Source organism: Vigna unguiculata, chromosome 3 (genome assembly GCF_037176805.1).
Source record: "Vigna unguiculata cultivar grain cowpea cultivar isolate G323 ecotype 2 chromosome 3, ASM3717680v1, whole genome shotgun sequence".
In the NCBI taxonomy this organism is placed as follows: domain Eukaryota; kingdom Viridiplantae; phylum Streptophyta; class Magnoliopsida; order Fabales; family Fabaceae; genus Vigna; species Vigna unguiculata.
The window spans coordinates 36,602,619-36,628,469 of NC_140794.1; the positions used below are offsets into that span (position 1 = coordinate 36,602,619).

At 36.8% G+C, this 25,851-nt stretch overlaps 1 protein-coding gene across 4 annotated transcripts; it reads right to left on the reverse strand.

The window, feature by feature from the left end:
* Positions 1 to 1,469: 1,469 nt before the first annotated feature.
* Positions 1,470 to 25,778, reverse strand: LOC114179866 (Asparagine synthase family protein). Of its 4 annotated transcripts, none has more exons than XR_014993841.1 (14): positions 25,644 to 25,778; positions 25,289 to 25,553; positions 25,022 to 25,206; positions 24,789 to 24,924; positions 24,166 to 24,444; positions 23,902 to 23,999; positions 12,933 to 13,047; positions 12,644 to 12,749; positions 5,232 to 5,325; positions 4,481 to 4,671; positions 3,619 to 3,718; positions 3,419 to 3,530; positions 2,866 to 2,922; positions 1,470 to 1,752 (listed from the first exon to the last, which is right to left on the reverse strand). XR_014993841.1 is itself a non-coding variant. In XM_085671209.1 (14 exons), exons 1-14 carry the CDS (start codon positions 25,734 to 25,736, stop codon positions 1,636 to 1,638), a joined length of 1,947 nt encoding a protein of 648 aa, XP_085527335.1. In that variant the 5' UTR covers positions 25,737 to 25,778; the 3' UTR covers positions 1,470 to 1,635. The 4 variants fall into 4 exon arrangements, 2 of the variants coding, with proteins under 2 accessions (XP_085527335.1, XP_027922147.1); XM_085671209.1 differs by having other exon boundaries at positions 3,419 to 3,535; positions 23,902 to 23,993; XM_028066346.2 differs by having other exon boundaries at positions 3,419 to 3,535.
* Between the last annotated feature and the right edge of the window lie 73 nt (positions 25,779 to 25,851).

The window sequence follows — 25,851 nt, forward strand, 5'->3', positions numbered from 1 at the left end:
GGCGTGCTTCTTTCATACTCCATCTTCTATGCTTTCCATTTTTAATGTTTCTTCTTTTCATTTGTCCATTAGTGTTGTTGAATTCATGTGTGTGTGTTAACTTGAATCCAAAAGCTTGAGAAATGAAACTTCACATCTAGATAGCATGCTATCTTAATGTCCAATGGGAATTTTCAACTTAAACAACTTCACCATATTCATAACTTTAAAAGAAAACAAGATAAGCCTTCATCAAATAGAATGCTCATTAGGCCAATTTCAAAAGGAAGAAAATGTTTTGTGTTATAATGGAACATTTAATAATTTTTGGATGTAAATGTTTTGTGTTATAATGGAAAAGAGAATTTGAAAAAATTGACTCTAAAGTTGATGAAACAATATTTTTAGGATATCCTCTTACTAGTAAGGCATATAGAGTTTTTAATAGGAGAATCTTAAATGTAGAAGGATCTATGCATACTGGTTTTTTATGAAATATCAAAAATATGTAAAAATGTAAAAAGAAAACTTTCAAAAACTAAAAAGTCTAAATTAACATTCCAACTACGCTTTTCAAAGAACTGTGTATGTAACCACTGATTGATTTCTCAATTTGAACAAGAATATATAGAGCAAGGATAACCTTATGGGATTCTTTTCATTCAAAAATATTTTTGTTCAATAATTTCTTATTTTTAAGAAAAATAATATTGTAAAATAAACACATTTTTTTTCAAAATTAATTAAAAATATAGTAAGAATATCGTAAGATGATAATAACTTCCTTACACACAATCAACTCTTGAATCCAACAAAATTGATCTTTGTGGACTTTGCATTTTAGTTTAAAGATTTTTCCATAATTTAAATTGCTCATTGTCGCATCCCATCGTAATTTAAATTGCAACATGTGTAAAGGAGATTTTTCATTATGGTATACATATTTATTTTTCATTTTTACCTATTTAATGATTATTTTTTAAATTAATATAATTACTTTATCAATTTTATTCTTCACATAACCGTTTTATAAAATTGATATTTTTTATTTTACCATTTTTTAAAATTAAAATAATTATCTATAATAAAATTGTAAAGAATATTTATATTTATATTTATAATTATAATAATAATAATAATTTTATTATTTTTTATTATCATAAAAAAAAAATAGACATGCACATAGAACATGTGTTTTTACTAGTTTAATATAAAAGCAAAACCAGTTTTATTTAAATTCATTTTTATTATTATGAAATTTTTAAACATAAAAAAAGTTGGACATTTTATAGTAAAAAATTACCAAATAAATAATATAAAAATTTTCAAAAGGAAAAACATCATATAAATACTCATTACCGAATCACAAGCCAACTACAATAATGAGACTGCATTAAATCCAAAACAAATCTATGTTCATTTCCATTTTATAAACTGTTCAATTTATCTATCTTAAAATATAAAACTTTACCTCATTTAAACTTCAGTAGTATTGGGTCACTAAATTTGTGTATAATTTTATTAAATATATAATTTCAACTTCCTTGTTTCCCAATCCAATTTCTTAATCAAATATATAGGCAAGTAATTTCAAACAACTCGATATATTAATGATTTTGAATAGAAAATAATACGCGTTCCGCGTGCAAAAAGAAATCAACAAAAACTGGATTTCCTATTATTAATCCTCACGCTGCCAGCTGATGCCTGATTTGCTGCTCGATTGCTTCCAAAATTCTTCCGATTTGATTCCCTTGCAATTCTTGAACCAAACTACAACAAACATATATAATACAAACACAAATCAATCACTACCAACATATATAGTCATTCACTCATCTAGTGAAGCTGCACCCTCTCCTCTGGTTTGGCTATTATTTCCTGATACGCTACTTTCTAATAGAAATGCATATGAAATAAAAATAAATAAATAAAAAGTTTCCACTATACTCATCAACGTTTTACAATGCATAAGCTCTATTGACAACTTGACATCTAACAAGAAATCTAGTGAAAAGGCAATGTCGTTCTTTTCACTTTCTAGTATATTTCCCTCATAATCCAAACAATTTGAGTTACCCCTCTATTTCTTCTTTATTTTATCATTTTCCACCGTTAAATCTAAGCAAAGACTAAGGTTGTGTTCGCTTGAAAAGATGAATTTTGAAAAGTGTGAAGATTGATTTGTGTAGATTTGAGTGGATGAATATGTATGTTTTTTTAAAGGATATAAAAGGTAAAGTGAGTGAATTTAAAGATAAATTTTGTGAAAATTAGTGAATGATTTGAATGATTGTAATAGATTAAATAAAAAATTATAATAAATAAAATATGAAAATTACTAAAATACCCTCTATAATAAAATTATATCAAATAATTCTTAAATTAATAAAAATTATTATATTTTAAAAATTATTATTAAATAAATTTTAATAAAAATAAATTATATTAAATTATTATTATTATTTTTTTAATAATTACTATCACTTAAAACTATTATTAATATTATTACTATTAATTAATATATATATATATATATATATATATATATATATATTATTTAATATATCAATATTATATATATTATATATAAATATTATTATTAATAATTATAATTATTATTATCATCATACATATATTTTTGTAATCCGTCTTCGCAATTCAGTGCATTGGAAGGATTCATGCGAACGTGCCCCTAAAAGTGTCCTAAGAATGGAACAACTATATCCTATGCAGTGGATTAAAATTAGAATTAACCTACAAGATTTATATTTAAAAATTGCAACTCGTCAAATAAATTTTCTGTCCTTTGATAGTTTTACGTAGTTTTAGGAATTCACTGTGTTCTACATCAAGTAAATTCAAGTGTAAAGATTCATAACACACCTGAATTGCTCGTTTTGGCAGAACTGCTGCTTCATATAAACCAAGCAATTTGGCAACCTTCAAGAAATATATCAACTATGAGATTCAAGTTCGGGAATTCATTTTTGGGGCCACTTCAAATAAAAAAGGAATTAACTTGGTAAATTTGAAAATCAAATCCGTGTAATCACCAGAAACAAGAACAGATCACTACTTTATCTTATAAAATATAAGCAGGATTGGGGGGTGTCAAATACATTCCACCGGTATACTGACACTGATGTAAAACATATTAAGGGAAAACAAATTTCCAGTCGGATCTACAGCAGAAGCTTTTCTTTTCTCGAGTATGGATTGTGGATTCAGTTTAGGCAACAGCAATTATCTCAAGGCATATAATTTTGCTCCTATTACGTTACTGAACACTCGTATCACTAGATTCTGCTCAGTCAAAGTTATACGAAAAGATCTTGTGCAAGTGTCGGTTCAGCCAGCCATTAAATGCCCAACAATAAAACAGTTGAAAAGGAGAAAAGTAAGCAAATCATCCAAACTCAAAAAGAAATAGTAATACCTCTCTTAAGATCTTTTTATCACCAACGCCGATAGGTTGATCAAGGTTGGCAACCTCCCACAACGGCATATTGAGCAGCAGCCTTATAACATCTTCATCCAAGAATGGAAATCTAGCCTAAAGGAAACAGGAGTAAAAATGGGGGGAAAGATAAATAACTGGTAGGTCCATATTGATTTTTTATAGACTTTGATTATTACCTCCTTCCCATTATCAGCAATACACCTATCATCTCTCCCTAAATTTCTTCTCCAAATTCTTTGCATATCGAGTCTCATTTCCTCGTGGAGCCCCAGCCAACTGATCAAAGCATAGTATGCCATCAATACATTAGACGATAATGCACATATATTCCACAGTTAATCGGTACTATTAACAATCAGTTAACTAAGAATTTCAATAACATTGCTTCTCTTAGTAGAAAGGCATTAAACTACCACATTAAAAAAAGACAAATCTTCTAAATAAATTATCCATCAAGCACTGTCAGCTCAATTAATTCTTTAGGTCAAACATGTTTTCATCATCTAGAGATACAAGGGTCATGAGGTCCTTGAAATATTATGTCAACGATTTAGTCCTTCAATAATGTAAAGTGACATCAATTTAGTTCCCCAATCATGCACAATGTTGTCAAAGTTGTCCCAAAATTAGGATTAAAATAACATTTAATTCTCTCAACTTAAAAAATAGCAATTTGATGGCACTTTGAAAATTGAGAAACCATATCAAGGACAAATATTTTTAGAGAAAGAAAATTGCTAATGCTCGTATCTTAGGAGAAGAAATTAGAGGGGGTTTCATTATTTTTGGAAACAAAGTTTGCAGAACAAAATTTTAAATCTGAGTAAATTTCTTAAATTTTCATTGAATAATGCAAAGATACAAGAATCAACAATTGAGCTGAATACTATAAGATCCTAACTAAAACTAAAATGGACAAGGAAACGTTTTATTTATTAAACAAAGATGAAAGAATAAAAATTGATCTTATCATTGTTTATCATAAACATAAGGACAAGAATAGCACAAAAACACAATTTACCGTTTTCATATTAGTACCTTCCACGTCTATAACTTGTCCTGTGTCTCCCATACCCAGCACACTGCTCATCAGCACCAGAACCAACTAGAAGAATCTTTGCATTCGACTTGTACTTAATTCGTGCATGATCATTATCAGATATATTTGCATCAGATACCCATCCATTGCCACCAGAAGCAAGCCATAAAGCCATTCCAATATTAAGGTCCTGAAAAAGTAAGTGCAGACCAATCATTAAATAGAAATACTTAAGATGTTAAAAAACTCATCAACATGGTTTTCAGTCTAAAATTTCCATTTCACCTCTCAAATGTTTCAGTGACTTTAAAATAAAAAAAAAAAAAAAAAAAAAAAAAAAAAAAGATTTCATTCAGCATGAAAACCAAGTATCCCTATAACTTCACCTAGTTTTAAGTTAAATTCATATAGTTCAAAAACTTTTAAGAAGGTTCCAACAATTTTAATGTTCAGTACCTAAATCCCTAGAAACTGGCATAGTAAATTTCTGTTATTATGACTTGTCAACATCTGAATGTTTTTGTCAATTCTGTCTCTCTCTTTCTCTCTCTCTCTTCCAATGGATCTCGTTTTCCCATAATCATTTATCTCCAAATAACTAAATTGGGAAATGCTTCCTGTATCATAGACATATGCTATTGACTACCTTGATGATATGCATATCACTCAAATCAACCTAAAATAACTAGAAATGTATATACATGACAGAATAAAAATAGTAAATTTCAGATCCAGAAGATTAAGTATTACCATGTAGGTGTTGGCAGGATTTATGAGTGACACAACATGACTAGTTTCGAACACCAAGTCTGACAAGTCAGCATCAATTTCCACCAGTCTCCACCTGCAATTAGAAATTATAGCACCCTTTCACCTGAATATGATAGATGCTAAAAATAGATATTTCGACATAAAGAATATAGTAAATAGGTGCATGATCACAATAACCTAACTACATAAGAATCCAGTCTAATGACAGAATATATATATATAATAAGTAAAATAACAGAATAAGAGATTCATCCTAACCGAGTAAGTGCGAAATGGAATGTTCATGAAGCCAAGAAAAGGATACCCTTTTTTATTCTCCTTAATACAGCCCAATGTTATCACTTAATTTGTGCAATTGACACTGAATTTGTTTTTGTAGTAAACATACCTAGCATATGCTCAAGCCTACACATGAAACTAAAAACTAACACAATAAATTTTGATATACAATTTACGCTTAACATAAGCATCATGAATTCATGAGACTAACTAATGGAGTGAAGAATGAGGAATGGAAATTGGATGGTAAGATTATTAGTTATATAATATCAAAGAGGATGAAAATTTTTTAATTTTTCAAACTTTTAGTATTTTGGGGTTGTTAGGACAACTTTATTGAATTAGGTCATTTGATTTTTCCAATTATTATAGAATGGGCCTAAAGCTTAACTCAACCCAACAAAACCAACTTATAAGATGAGGTACTTATATACTATAAGTTCATCATATAACTAGTTGATGTAGAATTTCTAACACACCCTATCATACTAAGGATTGGAAATCTTAAGGATGAGAAGGAGAGACCCGATAGCGGAGTAGCACGATAGGTCCAACAAACTTTGTTAGGATAAACTCTAAATCGATTTTTTACCATATTAAAAAGTGGACTTAAAGTCTAACTAAAACCCTACAAAACTCACTTATAAACTAAAGTTTGCACCACCTTATAAACTGCAATTTGGTTAGGATAGGCCCTGAATGACTCTCATGCCATACTAGAAAGTGGACTTTAAACCCAACTCAACCTACAAAACTGGCTTGTAATGTAAGGTTTACATCCACTTATATATTACAATTTGGTCATTGGTCTTCTAGTAGATGTGGGATCTCCAACACCAATAATTAAGAATAACTTGGTAATCAAGTTGAAACTTGCTCCAAAGATCACTCATGTAAATTTACTACCCCCACCTTGTTATTGGGTAAAGTGTAACTCAGATGGAGCGGTCATTAACTATCCTTCTATAGCAAGGTGCGGAGGAATTTTCAATATAGGGCTGCGATTATATGTTGTTTTTCAATTTTTCTTTGATAACAAATAAAAGGGATGCCCAAATTTGAGGTCAGGCTACCTCCTAAGAAGAGATGAAAGAAGGAATGGGAAAACTTTTCTCTGCCTCCATTCAATGCACAGTACAGAATATATAAGACAATTGCTATTGAAAGATTCTCTATGCTACGTGGCACATAGGCCAAATAACAACACTGGAAAACTTAACAAACTTCTTCTAGAAGGAAAATGAGTCCTAAAAGCATATCAGTGAATGAAATCAAACCAACCAGCAGGCCTATTGACCATCCTCTTGGGCCTTGTATTTCTCGTTATTGGGTCACATGTAACAATACCATCCCCTTCGGAAATACCTTGTCCTCAAGGTCATATAAGGACTTGAGCTCACTCCAGTTCTCCCAAGATGTGTCATCGGGAGGCAACCCGTTCCACTGGACCAATGCAAAACGCATAGGAGACCCATCAACCACAATAGTTTTAAAATCCAAGATTGCCAAAGGAGTAAGGAGGGGATTGTTGTCAACAGAGTCTGGGGGAAGTTGATCAACGTGCGTTGGTGGGGGACCCTCATGGAACTTCAGCCAAGAGCAGTGGAATACGTTGTGAATTTTGGACTGCGAAAGAAGCTCAACTTTGTAAGCCACAGGACCAATTTTCTCTAAAGTTTGATAAGGCCCGTAGAAACGCTTTGCCAATTTGTGATACTTGCTTCCTGACAAAGAAGTCTGCTTGTATGGTTGAAGTTTAACATATACCCAAGAGCCTATTGGAAAATTCAACTCTCAACATTTCAGATCTGCATATTTCTTCATGCGTGCCTATGCCTTAGTCAAATTGTTCCTTAAAAGAGACAAAATTTCTTCTCTAGTTGAAAGGACAGAATCACACCCATCATTAGAGGAAGTGCCCCAATATACATAGGAATGGCGGTGGCTTACCATACATCACTTCAAACGGAGACAGACCCGATCCTGAATGAATAGATGTGTTATAATGATACCCAGCCCAAGGAAGATATTTGAACCACTGGCTGGGTTTGTGATGAACAAAAGCACGAAGGTATTGCTCAATAGTATGGTTCATGACTTCCGTTTGACCATCTGTTTGGGGGTGGTAAGAAGAACTCATTCGGAGTAATGTGCCACTGAATTTAAACAAGTCCGACTAGAAACGACTGATAAAGATGGGGTCTCTGTCCGAAACAATACTCTTTGGGAGCCCATGATGCTTGCAAACAATCGAGACGAACAACTCGGCAACTTTGTAAGCCGTGAAATTAGAGTGCAGTGCACCAAGATGAACAGCTTTGGAGAAGCAATGGACCATAACTAACAAGACCGTATACCCATTGGAGGAAGGAAGACCAGAGACAAAATCAAGGGAGATGTCCTCCCAAACACCTATCAGAAGGGGTAAGGCCTGGAGAAGACCGCTAGGTTGCTTGGTATTGTATTTAGTCTGTTGACAAACGATGCATTGAGCAACAAAAGATTTAACATCCTTTGCCATAGATTCCCAATAGAAATTAGCACAAATGCGTTTCAAGGTTTTGTTGACACCTGCATGCCCCCCAATAGGAGTCTCGTGGAACTCTCTCAATAAGAGTGGAACAAATGTGGACTTGTTGCTAAGCCAAATTTTACCACGATACAAGAGTAGCCCATCTTGCAATTTGAATTAAGGATGGGAAGAAGGATCAGAAAGGCACTTATCACGCATAAGAATGAAGTCTGGATCCAGAAGTAGAGAGTCCTTCAAATCTCTTAAGAACACAAATTGGGGAATGGTAAGCATTTACAATTGACCCTGAGCTGGACATGGGGACCTGGAAAGGGCATCGACCACAATGTTCAATTTGCTTGGCTTATATTGAATATCATAGTCATACCCAAGTAACTTAACGAGGTAGTGTTGTTGTTCAGGTGTTTGAATAACCTGAGTGAGCAATTCCTTCAAAATCTTCTGATCAGTTTGAATGATAAAAAAATGTCCCAATAGATATTAACGCCACCTCTTCACAACGCTGGTGATGGCATGTAACTCACGTATATAGGCCGATAGTTTTGACAGACAAGGGCAAAAAACCTTGCTGAAATAAGTAAGAGGGTGATTATCTTGAATCAATACGGCTCCCATTGCGGATCTAGAAGCATTAGTCTGCACAATGAATGTTTTAGAAAAATCAGGCAATGCAAGGACAGAAACACTAGTCATGGCTGTTTTCAGTGCTTCAAAAGTCGTTTGAGCAACAGGAGACCAATGAAAACTTCCCTTTTTAAGTAGGTCAGTCAAAGGCAAGGCAATGGCGGCATAACTGGGGACAAACTTCCGATAAAACGCTATGAGACCCAAAAACCCACGCAACCCTTTGATACATGTTGGGGTAGGCCATTGTATCATCGCTTGGATCTTTGCAGGGTCAGGTGACACACCCCATTAGTAATGATATGTCCCAAGTAGGCAATTTGGGATTGAAAAAAAGAACATTTGTCGCTGTTGAACACCAATATATCATAAAAAAAAACGATTACCGACTTCCGCAATAGAGGCCGGAACATATCGTTCATTGTTGATTGGAAGGTGGCAGGGGCGTTACACAAGCCAAAGGGCATGACACAATACTCATAGTGACCGTCATGCGTGCGAAAGGCAGTTCTATGCACGTCAGAGGGTTGGAGGCGAATCTGATGGAACCCGGAAGTGAGATCCAACTTGGAAAAACAACGAGCAGAACCCAACTCATCCAGTAACTCATCCACGGTGAGGAGAGGAAAACGATCCTTGATGGTGAGGGCGTTCAAAGCACGGTAATCAACACACATGCGCCAAGTACCATCTTTCTTTTTCAGTAAGAGCACAGGCAAAGAGAAGGGGCTAGTGCTCGGTTGAATCCATTCAAATTCAAGCATTTTGCGAACCTGTTGTTCAATTTCGAGTTTTTGAGCATGTGGATATCGATAAGGACGAACATTGACCGGATGAGAATTGGGAAAAAGAGAAATGGCATGATCAATTCGTCGTTGGGGAGACAAGGAGGAAGGTTATGTAAACAGGGAAGAATAAGATGTGAGCAGGTTTTGCACTTCAGGATTGGGATGTGTCGGTGGAGAAGACGATACAGAGTTAGGAAAAACAGTGAGGGAAAATATTTGAGTTGTATTGTCTGTGCGAGCCACCCGTTTAAGCTGATGAAGAGGAAATACAGGCAGGTTGGGGACCCAATTCCCCTTTAAGTTCAATGACAGTTTGATGGTGAACAAACTTCATGGTGAGAGCCTGATAGTCCATCAACATGGGCCCTAATTGTTTTAACCATTGGGCCCTAAGAACCACATCTGAACCTCCCATATCAAGGACATACAAATGCACGTGGAAGGAATGCCTCTGAATAGATAAATCCACCGCTGGATGTAACTCTTCACCACTATCGACCAAAACTTTGAGAGGTGTGGTAGGAGATTGGCCAAACCCAAGGCATGGGCCACCTGTTTCTGGATGAAATTATGAGTGCTACCTCCATCAACCAACACACAGATTGGGTGGGTGGCAATATAACCTCTAAGACGGAGGGTTTCCGAAGCTCTGGTTCCCGACAAGGCATGTAGGCTAATCTGAGCCTGATTTTCTGAATTGTCAACAGGCTGGGGAACAATCCCTGCATCAAGAACCCATTCATGGAAAGTTGGATTAGCCTCAGCAGTGGTGTCATCGACATCAGCAATGAGGAGGAGAAAATGAGCTGGGCAACGATGTGAATGAGAATATTTTTGGTCACAGTTGAAGCAAAGGCCCTTCTCACATCGATCTGCCATCTCAGCTTTGGTTAACTGTCTGTAACGTGGTTTTGTAGATGGCGTAGGTAAGAGAGGGGAAAGAGGTTTTGGTGGTTGAGGAGGGAGAAGAGGTTTAACTATACGAGTGAGTGATGGAGAGGGCCTGGAGATGAGTAAACAGGCTTAGCACGCTGAATGCAAGAGGAATCCCAAAGTTTTTCTTCCTGTAAGCGAGCCAAACCAACCGCTTGGGATAGAGTCGAGGGTTGTTGCGCGACCACCTCATGACAAATGTCGGCCTTGAGACCTGAGATGAAGCAGCTTAACAGAAAGGATGATGGTAATCCGGTCACACGATTCACGGCCTCGAAATCAGTGAGGAAGGCCGAAACAGAAGTCGTTTCGGTGAGCTTGAAAAGTTTCCCATGGGGCTCATCGAAGGCGGTGGGTGCAAAGCTGGTTTCCAATGCGTCCAACATATGCTGCCATGAGCAGAGCTGCCCATTACGATACATCCACTGAAACCAAGCCAATGCAGGTCCATCAAGATAAAATGACGCAACAGTAATGCGCTCCTACTCTAGGGTGTGATGGTAGTCAAAAAACTGGTTTATTTTAAAAATCCATCCCAGGGGATCAATACCATCGAAACGCGGCACATCTAGTTTAAGAAAATGACGTTGACTGGGATTGTGGGTGGGGGAAGACGGAGGGGAGGATGGGGATTCCAAGAGAGAAAGATGATTGTTCATGTCGATCATTTGTGTAGAATAAAGGGACATTTGGTTGAGCAGGTCATCTAGTTTATCAGAGAGATTTTTGAGGTGGGTGCTGTCAGCCATGGGATGGACCGAGTCTCTCAACGAGAGCACCAATTGATAACAAATAAAAGGGATGCCCAAATTTGAGGTCAGGCTACCTCCTAAGAAGAGATGAAAAAAGGAATGGGAAAACTTTTCTCTGCCTCCATTCAATGCACAGTACAGAATATATAAGACAATTGCTATTGAAAGATTCTCTATGCTACGTGGCACACAGGCCAAATAACAACAGTGGAAAACTTAACAAACTTCTTCTAGAAGGAAAATGAGTCCTAAAAGCATATCAGTGAATGAAATCAAACCAACCAACAGGCCTATTGACCATCCTCTTGGGCCTTGGATTTCTCGTTATTGGGTCACATGTAACCTCATCATAATTCTCTGAACCTGAATTACTAGGGATCATGCATGCTACTGAGATTGCTTGTCAGAAAATTGGTTTAACCTTTGGATTGAGAACAATTCTACTAATGTAGTAACAGCTATTTCTACAAAACCTTATTCAGTGGAGACTTCAAAAAAGGTGGTCATTACTACTGGTGTTGATTTTTCTGAACACAGACTTAATTGGTCTTACTTTAGATTCTAATAGCTTTTCTATGGGTTTGAGCAAGGTCCCCTCATTTGTATTGTTTTCTTATTTTCAATACAAATTTGAGGTATGCAAAAACTCATTGCTGTTGATTAGAGTATCAACCTAGTTCAGATAGTAATCAACGTCATCCTTTTGCATACTTATTTTCATAAAAAATTGAAATTTTCTCATTCAAGGATTGTTGTATAATAAAATATAATTAATTTAAGGTTCAATTAAGTATCAATACTATTTGTCTCACTTACATCCCTACTCTGTTCGTCAAAGGCCTCCCATTTAGTGGACAAGAAGGACAAGGGGTGCTGGGGAGGAGTCAATCAGTGGGTAATTAGTTGGGAGAGATTAGGCTCTTGAACTCCTAGTGAGCTTGTGGTCTCTCTTTCTGTAACGATGTCTCTTTTTCCTTTTCATCTCTGTTTGGGAACATTTCCTAGGATTTACAGCAATCTTTTTGTATAGATTTAACCACTTCTATCATTATCTCACTAAAAAGATATTTCAGATCATATTTAATACCCCCACAACAATGGAAAATACATTATCCTTAGTGAAATATCTTTCTAACAGCAGAAAGATATTCCAGACCATTTTCTTTGCCCCACATAACAATAGAAATATGTTTCAGACCATTTAACAGGAAATAGTTTCCTGCTGAAATATTTAATCTGATATTAAGTAAAGTTTCCTCTATTTTTTCAAAATTTTCATACCAACTAAATTGGTAAAGTCAACACTATAAGCCTAAACTTAATATTACTCAACATATACTTGAAGAACAGACTAATTTAGATAACAATTTAGCATTGAAAAGGAGAGAGAGAGAAAAAGGAATTTATGCATTCAAACAAAAAACAAATAAATAAACAAAGGAACAAAAAGATAAACAGATAGAAAAACAGTAGATAGCATACTTCCTGGAAGGTGCAACTCTTCTTAGTTCACTCAACCCTGCTTTTGCAGATTGTCTATCAGGAGCTAAATGACCATCAAAACTTACATTAAGTAGATCGATTTCATCTGTCAATCCAAAATATATTAAAAAACAGATTAACAGAAGGCTCTCAAATTGGAACATGTCAACTCAACCAAGTCTCTTACTTTATACATCTAAAAACCAAAAAAGAAACTAATAAAGTTTGTATCATATAAATTATAATCAACATTAGAGTTGGCAAATTAAGTCAATTTAGAAGCACTCACAATTGGGATCCAGGCATTTATCCAATAATGCTGCAAGTATCATGGAGTCCAGGCCACCTGAGAAAAGAATTGCAACCGGAACAAATTCCTCTTGTCTGATACCAGATGTCACTGCCTATGCAAACAAATCCAAAGAGTCCTATCATGTGTACGAATAACACTATCAAGTTTCCCACACATTGCGCAAGCACATTAAATTTAATTAAATATTATAAATAAGAAATTCAAAGAGAAAGCTATATGTTTTCACTATTAGATATGAATAAATTAAAAAGAGAAAAATTTTCGAATTCAAGAGGAAACTATAAAAATAAACCATTTAACAAACATAATTTTTTATATGAAGTGCAAAATTTTTAAAAATCAAATTTGTTAAGTGGACTTTAAACTTAACTTAACCCACAAAACCGGCTTGTAAGATGAGGTTCGCACCCACTTATATATTGTGAATTGGCCTTATCTCTAATGAATATGGGACTTCCAACACACCCCCTCATGTCGAAGTATATACATCTTGTGCATGAGACTATACATTAATGGGTAGTCTATAGCGACCCGATAACGGATAGAACAATATACCCAACAATATCAAATTTCGCTATGATAGGCTCTAACCAGGCTTGAATATAATGAAAAACTAGGTATAGGATTAATCTCCCTTCGTTAGAAGATACACATAGGATATTGTATTTATAATAAAAAAAAATACGGGCTACACCCAAAATACAAATAATGATAGAAAAGAAATAATAACATAGAAACAAAATATAATAGATAAAAGATAAGATATCTAACAAAATTCAAATTAGATTAGGATTTGTTGAGATATTTTAGGAAGTTTTAGAGTTTATTCTGTAAAAATATTTTAAGAAGTTTCTGATTTTATTCCTATTGGTTTTAATTCCGTATATTGGTTGGATCTTGGTTTTATTACTAGCATATCAATCCCACAATCTCAGGGATTTGTTTCCTAGAATAACCTATGCTCGTTTCTTAAATTTTCCATTCAATATATGTGTATATATCATAAGTCATGAGACTCAATAAGAGTGATAGGTTTGGTATAGTATATAAGAGAAGAAATAAATAAGGGAGTTGAGATTAAAACAGACAAAATATGTTTGAGGGCTTAATTTATCCCCTCTACTGTTCCTGATATTTATATATATGATGAAGGAGATACAAAGAAATTGAAACATTAAAGGCTGCAACTAGGTGCTAGGTTAGAGGTTATCCAACACTCAACCTCCTAGCTTACACATCATGATTGCCTAGATATATTAATTACTTCTACACTCCCCCTCAAGCTGGAGCATACAAATTGTATGTACCCAACTTGGAACAAATAAACTCAATTCGAGGTCCTCTTAATGACTTGGTCAACATGTCTGGGAGTTGGTCATTCGATCCCACAAACTCAGTACATATTTCCTTTGCCAATAACTTTTCACGAACAAAATGACAGTCTATTTCTATATGTTTTGTTCTCTCGTGAAACACTGGATTTGAAGCAATGTGGAGAGCAACTTGATTATCGCAATACATCTTCATAGTCTTGATGTCACAAAACTTAAGTTCTTGAAGAAATTGCTTCACCCATATAAGTTCACATGTTAGTGATGCCATGGCTCTATATTCAGCTTCAGTTGTCGATCTAGCTACTACACTCTGCTTCTTACTTTTCCATGAAATAATATACCTCCAAGGAATACCTAGTATCCAGTAGTAGATCGTCTGTCCATAGGAGATCCTGCCCAATCTGCATCACAATATCCAGAGACATGAAAGCTTCCTCGATCTTCATATAACAACCCTTGCCCGAGAGCCTTTTTTAGGTACCTTAGAATGCGGATGATAGAATTCCAATGGCCAACACATGGAGACTGCATAAACTGACTAACCACTCCAACTGCAAAGGATAGATCTGGCCTTGTAATGGTGAGGTAAATTAGTTTTCCAACCAGCCTCCTGTATCTTTCAAGGTCAGAGAATAATTCACCTTCTTTAGTTGTTAACTTTTGATTTGGGTCCATAGGACTCTCTACTGGTTTACAATCAATCATACCAGTTTCTTGTAGGATATCAAGAGCATACTTCCTTTGAGAGATTACAATGCCATGTTTAGACTGTGCCACTTCAATGCCCAAGAAGTATTTGAGGCTTCCCAAATCCTTGGTTTGAAAATGCCTACACAAGTGCTCCTTTAATTGAGATATGCCAACAATATCATTTCCTGTAATGACTATATCATCAACATATACTATTAGGTAGATACATTTCCCAGGAGAAGTATGCGAGTAAAAGACCGAGTGATCTGCCTCACTGCCTCTTAACCCAAAACTTTGAACAATGGAGCTGAATTTTCCAAACCAGGCACGTGGTGATTGTTTGAGGCCGTATAAAGAGCAATGCAATTTGCACACCATACCAGACTCCCCCTGAGCAACAAATCCAGGAGGTTGCTCCATGTAGACTTCCTCCTCAAGATCACCATGAAGGAAAGCATTCTTGATATCCAATTGACGAAGTGGCCAATGACGAATGGCGGCCATTGCAAAGAAGAGTCGAATAGCAGTCATTTTCGCCACAGGAGAGAAAGTGTCACAATAGTCAAGGCCATAAATCTGAGTGTACCCTTTGGCAACTAATCGGGCTTTGAGCCTATTAACCTGACCGTCAGAGCCAACCTTAACTGCATATACCCATCGACAACCAACCGCCTTCTTGCCCGATGGGAGGGGCATGAGCTCCCAAGTATGGTTGTGTTCAACAGCTTGCATTTCTGCAATCATGGCTTGTCGCCATCCAGGATGATCAAGTGCTTCCTTCACATTTTTGGGAATAGGAACAGAAGACACTGAAGATAAAAGAGAACAATAGAAAGGCGACAATCTGTGATAACTAAGAAAATTATAAATGAGATGGGGGTTCCGATTGGAACGAATACCTTTTCTGAGAGCAATGGGCCAACCAGAATTACCTTCATCAGGAGGCATGGGAGCAAGAGACGAAGGAGAAGGATCTGAAGTCGAGGATTCACCATATTCTTGGATAATTGGACTATCCGTCAGAGTCCTGTCTTGGAGGTCGGGACTCGGGAAGGTATCAGTAGGTGGGGATGGGGCTCGGGAGGAGGTGGAGTAGGACTCGGGTTGACAGAGACATCTGAGATAGGGGACTCAACCACAGGAAGAGGGAGGACTTGTTGTATGACATGAGTGTCTTGAACAGAGGAAGAGTAATAAGGGGTTTGTTCAAAGAATGTGACATTGGCAGACATGTAGTATTTCTTGGTTTCAGGAGAGTAACACCGATACCCTTTTTGAAGACGAGAATAGCCCAAGAAGACACATTCGAGAGCACGAGCAGAAAGCTTATCTAGACCTGGAGACAGGTCGTGAACAAAACATACACAACCAAAAACCCGAGGAGGAATGTGAAAAAGAGGGTTATCTGGAAACAAGATGGAGACAGGGACTTTATGATTGAGAGAGGAAGAGGGCATCCGGTTACATGCAGTTAAGAGGGCATCTCCCCAATGATGGACAGGGATATGAGCACCAAGCAAAAGTGTACGAGCAGTTTCAACCAAGTGTCGATTTTTCCTTTCTGCTATACTGTTTTGTTGTGGTGTGTGTGGACAAGTGGACTGATCCAAGATACCATGTGAACTTAAAACTGCAGACAAAGCAGATGAGAAGTACTCTTTGGCATTGTCACTTCTTAAGATTTTGATTACTCGACCGAATTGATTCTTGATTTCGTGTAAAAAAGATGTGACGATGGATAACAATTCAGAACGATCTTTCATAAGATAAACCCAAGTACATCGTGAAAATTCATCAATGAAAGTAACAAAATACCTAAAACCAAAAGACGAAATACGACTAGGTCCCCAAATATCGGAATGAATGATGGAGAAACTAGAATTACATTGTGATAGAGACTTTTTAAGAAAAGCAGATCTAACATGTTTGCCTAGTTGACATGATTCACATTCTAAGGTTTGGAGACCACTAAGTTCAGGACACATTTTTTTAACTTGGACAGATGAGGGTGACCAAGTCGATCATGTAACACTTTAGGACTAGGAGCTGCAACACATGACACTCGTGGACGAGATCCAAAATGATATAAACCGTCGGCTTCATATCCTTCTCCAATATGTCTCCCCGAACCACGCTCCTGTATAACAAAAGATTTGTGATCAAAGGTTACTGAACAGTTGAACAATTTGGTTAACTGGCTTAAGGAAATTAAATTAAAGGGACAATTAGGGACAAAAAGGACAGATTTTAGAGTTAGGGAGGGAGACTGTTAGGAACAAGGCAATAAAGGAAAGAATAAAGGAGAGAAAAATAGACACGGAGAATTTAACGTGGTTCGGCGTACAATGTGTATGCCTACGTCCACGACTACACTAGGAAGTATTTGTATTTCTGGTGTATCTTAAAGTTTTACATAGAGTCTCTTATATAGTAAAATAGAGAATCACATCTCATATTCTAAGCGATGTGGGACTAAATCAAACACCATAATACTAACAATTCTCCCACTTGGGGTTTGATTTACATTACCACCTAGTGTAGTGCCTTCATCATCAATTTTCTCGAAGGCCAGTTGAGGCAATGCAAAGCCTCAACTTAGTTGTTATGACAGTCTTGGTCAGCATATCAGCTGGATTCTCTGCACCTGGAATCTTGAACAAAATCAAATCTCCATCATTTATCAAGTTTTCGATAAAATGATACTTCAATTCAATGTGTTTGCATCTAGAGTGAAGAATTGGATTTTTAGCAAGACAAATGGCACTTTGATTGTCACTGAACAATGAAGGTTCATCTTGCCTTTTTCCTAATTCTTTTAGAAGATTCTTCAACCATATCATCTCTTTTGCTGCTTCTGAGATAGCTATATATTCAGCTTCAGTGGTTGAAAGGGAAACTCTTCTGTGAAGTTTGGACTTCCAATTGATAGTTGTGCCATCCAACGTAAAAATATAACTTGTGCTCTTTCTACCATCCAAATCACCTCCCAAATCTGCATCAGAAAACCCCTGTAAAGTGAGATTACTTCTTTTAAAGGACAAATGCATCTTTGAAGTGCTCTTCAAATATCTCAATATCCACTTCACGCCTTCCCAATGCTCCTTTCCGGAATTGGATAGAAACCTACTCACAACTCCCACTGCATGTGCTATATCAGGTCTGGTGCAAACCATAGCATACATCAAGCTCCCTACTGCAGATGCATATTGCACTTTTTAGACATGTGATTTTCTTCTTCCTCTGTTTGAGAAGATTGCCTTTTTGAGAACTTTAAGTGAGTTCCCAAAGGTGTATTCCTGGTTTTAGCATTTCCAACATTGAACCTGCTAAGCAATTTTTCTATATATTTTTCCTGAGATAAATTTAGAGTACCTTTAGATCTATCCCTGGAAATTCTCATACCAAGAATTTGCTTGGCTGGACCAAGATCCTTCATTTCAAAATTTTCTGACAATTGTTTATTCAACCTGTCAATTTCTGCCATATTAGCACCAGCAATCAACATGTCATCAACATACAAGACAAGAATGATATAACTATCAACATATTTCTTCACGTAACAACAATGATCTTCTTCACATCTGTGAAATCTTGAGTTTCTCATAAACTCATTAAACTTCTTATACCATTGTCGCGGTGCTTGTTTCAACCCATACAAACTTTTATGAAGCTTGCATACAAGATTCTCTTTGCCTTGTACTTCAAAACCTTTTGGTTGTGCCATAAAGATTTCTTCCTCAAGATCTCCATGTAGGAATGCAGTTTTCACATCTAACTGCTCCAGATGAAGATTTTCTGCAGCTACTATACTCAAGATAACTCTGATGGTAGTCATCTTGACAACAGGAGAGAAAATTTCTGTGAAGTCAATTCCTTGTCTCTGTTGGAACCCTTTCACTACGAGTCTGGCCTTATATCATTTGCTGTCATCTGGTTCTTTTAACCGATAGACCCACCTGTTTTGCAAAACCTTCTTTCCTTCTGGAAGCTTGGTTAAAGACCATGTCTTATTCTTCTGAAGAGACTTTATCTCATCTTCCATTGCTAGCTCCCACTTAATAGATTCACCTCCCTGCATAGCCTCAGCAAAATGCTCTGGCTCACCAGCATCAGTCAACAACAAGTAATGCAATGAGGGGAGTAACTTTGTGGTGCTACAATTGTTCTGCTAGACCTTCTAATCGGTAATTCAAGAGTTATTGACTCTACTATCTGTTCAGGTTCTGACCCAAACTCTGACTCGGGCTCTGACTCAGGCTCTACTTCTGCATTCTGCCTTCTGTTGGCTACATCACTTTCTGAAATTTCTTCTAATGATACCTGCTCTGGCTTTTTATTTGCAAATTCTGCAGTTCTGTCCTTATAGAACATGTTTTCATTAAAAGTAACATTTCTACTTCTGATAATTTTCTTGTTTTGGTCATCCCAAAACCTGTAGCCATACATGTCAGATCCATAGCCAATGACATAGCATCGCTTTGCCTTAGGGTCCAATTTATCTCCACTATTAGAGTTCAACAAAATATATGAAGCACAACTAAAAACTTTAAGATGTGAAAGGTTTACCTCATTTCCAGACCATACTTCTTCAGGTAATTGATAGCCTAAAGGAATTGATGGTCCTCTGTTTATGAGATAGGCTGTTGTGCTTATTGCATCTGCCCAAAATACCTTGGGTAATCCTGACTAGATTCTCATACATAGAGTCTCTTATATAGTAAAATAGAGAACCACATCTCACTATTCTAAGCGATATGAGACTAAATCAAGCACCATAATACTAACATAGACAGGATGACTCGACCGACTCCCTTTGAGGAAGTTTTAGAGCCATTGGCAAGGGTTATAAAATGAGGTTTGTCTTGAAATGAAATGGTTGAAAACAAAGAGGTATTACCAGAGATGTGGTCAGAAGCATCGGAATCAATTACCCACGAATTGTGACTTTCAATGGATTGAGAAATGCAAGCTGTTGAAGTACTCGGGGCTTGAGATGATTGTGTCAGGCTGCTGGACTTGAGACGTAGGTACTCTTGATACTCGTCCTCAGTGAACTTGGACTCAGTAGTGTCAGCCTGAGAGACATTGGCAGTCTTAGAAGGAAAACCATGTAAGGAGTAATAGTTTTCCTGAGTGTGACCCATCCTCTTGCAATACGTGCATTGAGGACGTCCACGGCCTCCACGTCCACCTCCTCTAGGTCCACATCCTCCTCTTCCTCGAGTTGCGGCCATAACAAATGATTCTACTCGAGCATGAGATTCTTGAATTTCCAGTGTTGGGACTTTCGGGACACAAATCATACGCTGGATCAGGGTGTCCATGGAAGGGACCTCATGAGAGGTCAAAAGTTGATCTCTAATGTGATTGAAGTCTGGATGAATGGCGCGAAGAATCATCACCATATAGTATTTGTCCAACTTCTTCATTTCATTTGAAGCGTCGACTTCGAGAAACATCCGCAGGTCTTCCACGGCTGATTGTGCTTCATTCATGAAGGAGATCATATCATGATTGGTCATTTTCAGAGATGCCAACTTGTCCGCCGAATCATATAGGCGTTGGATATCGTTGGCATAGATATTTTGAGTCCTCTTCCAAAACGAGTGACATGTTTTGAATGCCCTAAGAGACATTAACAGTCTCGGCTCCACGGATTGCCACAACAAGGCACACAATTGAAAATCTGCTTGCTTCCACTCTTCGGCTTTTTCTTGAGGCACATGGCTTCCGTCTTTCTAAAGGTGGTCATGATGTCCTTGACCAAGGAACCACATCTCGACGGCAGCGGACCAGGGGAGATAATTTTGTCCATCTAGCTTCTCGGAAGTAATGGAAGGACTTCCAGAGAATGAAATAACACTTCCAAAGGCCATTTCTGATCAAGGGAACAAAAACAGAGAGCAGAAACGCAGAAACGCAAAAAATAGTGGAGATTTTTAAACGACCGAGGGAGATGTCCGCAAGGGTGACGTCTGGACCTCACTGAATCGGAGTTTTAAGGGTTAGAACAGCAGCAGAAGACTTCGGCGAGAGCTAGGGAGGTGGCGCCGTGACGTTCCGATCAGCAGAAGGCAGCGCGTGGGCTGCACGCGAATGTTCGCAGCGGAGAAAGACGCGGCGCGTTGCGGCGCGTGGCGGCACGTGGACGGGAGGCTGGTTCCGGCACTGGTGGGGGTGGCTGTCGCTCGGAGAGGCGCTCCAAATCCAGTGGTCGCCGGCGAAAACTGAGGTGGCCGGAGACGGCGGCCAACGGCGAACAGTGGCGAACGGCGGCAGAATAGTGGCAGACAGTGACGGTTTTGTGAAGAGTGACAGTGGGTAGCTTTGGATAGTGTTTTATGGCAGTGAACAGCTGCAGACAGTGATTAACAGTGACGGATGGCGACGGACAGCCGCGGACGATGGCAACAAGTGTCGATGGACAGACCAGACGGAAACCAGAGTGGGATCGACCCGCTCTGATACCAAGCTGAGATTAAAACAGACAAAATATGTTTGAGGGCTTAATTTATCCCCTCTACTGTTCCTGATATTTATATATATGATGAAGGAGATACAAAGAAGTTGAAACATTAAAGGTTGCAACTAAGTGCTAGGTTAGAGGTTATCCAACACTCAACCTCCTAGCTTACAATCATGATTGCCTAGATATATTAATTACTTCTACAAAGGGAATGTGCCAGCTGTAATGGACTATTATAAATAGTCCAGGGTTAACTGTGGGTGGGGAGGTTTTTTAGAAAGGAAAAAGTTTAAGAGAATTGTGGGGAGTGAGGTTCTCTCGAACAACCTCAGTGGGGGAAACATTTTGTAACATTTTATACCATTTCTATATCTATATTTATTACATTGGTAGGTGCAGAATTGGAAATAAGCAATAAAGATTTACAAGACAGAGTCTTGTTTCCAGTTGTAATTCGTAGTTCTATCAGATAGAAATTATTTTCTTCTAATTTTGAGAAGATTACAATAATAGTAAACTTCAATTTATCAATAAAATGAAAGAATTTCAATTTGATACAATAATATTTCAACATTCAAATTTAAAATTGAAATTAATCTTAAGAAATAGTATTTAACAGAAATAAAAATTGTCATACGAAAATAGATTAAATACTCAATGTTGAAAACACATGCAGATTAATATGGGGAAGGAAATTGGAAATAGTTCCTAAATACAATCTCCTTCAAAACTGAGAAGTCAAATTTATAATACAAAAGTGGGTATACAAACAAGAACAGGTCAAACAAATTCAAAGGGCATCCAAGAGCTCAAATTCTTTGGCTATAAAAGCTACAGAAGAGATCCAAAAGCAAATAGATATCCTAAAGGTAACAAAACATACAATAGAATCCATTGATTACTTGAGTACATTTCGGTCACAAAATATCTAAAGATATCAGTGGAGACATTGAGTAGTTCCAACTTGCATTTGGGAAACACATTAAAGTAATCACAGTTAGTTTCAGAACACAGCATTGCAACAGATTTTCAATAATTTGGTTAAGCATCCTAGAATAAGCATTACCTATTTTGTTAGTTAAGAAATTCTAAAACTTTTGTAATATTCACTTTTTTGTGGTTTGAATTCCCTACAAAACTTATTCGTTAAAATATGTCCAATAAATGACTGAATAAGATTGGTCATAAAGGTAAGGGAACAAAAAATATTGCTTAGCTAGACAATATAAGTTCAGCTTTTTCATCTCCACTTTCCCCTTTCATCTCCCTTCATGAACCCACTTTCTTCTTTTAGTATTCATTTCTATCATTCACCTTTCATATCTTTTTCTTAAATCCAATTATTAATTTTTATACAAATATACACATACATACACTTTAGTTAGTATGCATGATTTTGGTCAACAATAACACAAGGAGATAATGCATTAAGTTCTACATAACACAAGGATACGTACATATGTTGTGTAATGTATGTTAACCAATTCCTGTACCATGGCATTGAATAACATTTTTGGTAAGACCTACATGATGAGAATATTCTATACCCTGATAGATTTTAAGAGAAAAGCACACGATAAAAAAGTTATTTAACAGTATGATTACTTTTATTTTTATTCGACTCAATTAGTTTATCCACACACTTGGAATTTTGTAAATGTATAAAATAATTTTGGATTAACAAATTTTGCAGATATTATCCATGGGATGGGAACTTAACATTATCTAAAACTGGATTTTGCGAGAAAAACATCATACATGAAGTCATTCAATTGTATAAGATTAATTATGAATTCCTGTCCAAGGCTATCAGTCCTCCTGCTTATTGGAGTAATGTTTAAAAGAACCCTATTGTAAATATACCTTTTCTTTTTCTGTTAAGACTCTTGACAACTGTGTCTGTAAGATATTCATCTCAGTTAGTTACATTCTGTTACAAGTTGCTAGTATCTCTAAATCAGCTATATATGGCAGACTTCACTCTCTTTTAATTTGGCCTTTAGTTTTTCAATAATACAATACAGTTGCTCTTTATTCTAGTACTTTTCAGAAAAGTACTTTTACTTTGACAGAAATATGCAGTGTAATCTTTCCATTGGAATTTCTATATGAGAAACCATTTAGGAAGCAAATATAAATTCCCACAGGTCTGCATTAACTCAGAGCCAAAAATTGTTACCAGGCAAGCCAATGTTTAGTTATGGAGACAGCCCCACGTTGAAGTTAATAAGAATATAATTTAAGACTCAAATTCATTGATCCAAAATGTAATTCATTGATCCAAAATGTAATTCATTGATCCAAAATGTAAGAGAAATCCCTACAGCTGAAACTGTCTTCAAAGTCTTGACAATGTACAAACAGACAAGAACATTTATCCTTGATGTAGTCAACAATTATAGAATACACAATATGAGTGACAAAACTCACTACCAGTTCAAGTTAGGTTACATACCTGATAAACAGTATACAACGAAGTACGTCGTAACACAGATTCCTTTAAAGCATCAAGCAAAATATGAGCCGGACCCGGAATTGAAGATTGAACTGAACCTTCATAATGAAGACATGTGCCTAAAACTAGTAAGACAAAGATGCTAGAGCAGAGTTCCCAAACAATGCTAAAGGAAGTTAAAAACTAGAATGTATGACAAAGAAATTAAAGTACTGAATAGATAAATAGAACTTTCGCGCACTATTATAATTATACATTAATCACCTGTTTCATTTGGAACTGACTCTGAAGAAGCCAGATGCATAGAAAGTTGGCCCTTGGATAACTTATGAGAGCATGTTTTCAGGTCTTCAGAGCTTGGTTCAACAGAAATTCTATCCCACTTGATAAGTTCAGTTAACATTGAATTTGCATATTCATGCATTTTGACTTGAGCAACCAGATAGCCGCTTGATTTTGAAACATCCACATGCAAACTATATATTCCACATGGTAGCTCTTCCCAGTAACCAAAACATCCTATCCTATTTAGAGTTTCATCCTCTGAAGCAAATAAATAATTTTAAGTCACAAACTCATTCTTCCAAAATTCAGTTTACAAATTCAGGAACTGACATAACTAGCAATAGTTTCAAAACCTAAACCGGGCCAGTAGATTTAATTGTGCTGAACAAGGAATAAAGAGCACAAAATCTCCTAAAATCAGCCATACTCTTTCCTGCAAGCCTTTCATGATGACACATCCCTCTATTATAACAAGACCAGACTGAGTGCGTAGTTTACATACCTTCCCACCATCACTAAATTACAAAAGTGGCCAATGCTTAACTAACCGACAATAGACTATTCAGAAGCAAGATAACTATAACTGTTTCGGATAGTCTTACCAGTGGCCAACTGAACTGGCGAAACAGGTGAAACGGAAGAAAGCAGAAAGGTTGAGTCATCTTCCGTGGGCCAGTGAACGAGAAGGCTCCGCCGACCGAACCCATCCCGACCAAACCAAAGAGTCCTAGAGCTATCCTATAGCGAACAAAGAAAGCACCACCTCTGACACAATGTCCACGAAAATCATGTCGCAAAAGATTCAAACACAAAGAAACTTACCACTGGGTGTTACCTGCCAATAAATGATAGCCCAAGGCCCTTTAATTGTGCAAAGAACACCCACAACGGAACTTTTTCCACATTCAACACAGTGACCAGCTGAACAAGAACCACAGGAACAACATTCCCCTAGAGTCCGCATGAGAAACTCAGTATCGTTGCAATTACTTTCCAGGTCAAATCCACCGAAAATCTCACCTAAAAAGCAAAGTAGAAATTAAAACCTAGAATGACTCGAAGAAGAAGAAAAAACCGAGGGTCAGAAAGTAGCACAGAATACCGTTATACACGAGAAAATTCCCTGACGCATCCACCAGTGGCTGAACAAGCGGATTAATTCCCCTGAGCTGCAAGGTTGCACCGAAGAAATGAAGCTTCGCGGTGTGGATGCCATCGGCGTTGTCGCGTTCGGAAGATGACACGCCATCATCTGTGAAAGATGAAATTAGGTTTTCCTCGGATTGGAGAAGAAGTTTCTTGGCGCACACGCTATCGGGACCTCTTCTCCGCAGAGCTGCTTTGAGATCATCCAAAGAGAACAACAACTGTGGCAGATAAAAGGAAATGGTACGAATTCTTATAACCAATTACTTTAGAGTTCTTCGTTGGATTCAAAGTATGAGAGTTGCTCTTACTTTCTCGGTTTTCCGAGTTGAACTTGTTGAATCGAAGGGCAACCATGAGGTGTCAATACGAATGCCTGAGACTATCAATGCTATTCCACACATGTCTTCTCTATTCTGGCAGCAGCACGGAGTGAGGGTGGTTTTACGTAGGGCTTTGACTCAGTCTTCTTTGACTCTAATAATCAATAATATTAATACCAAAAGTATTTAATAATCT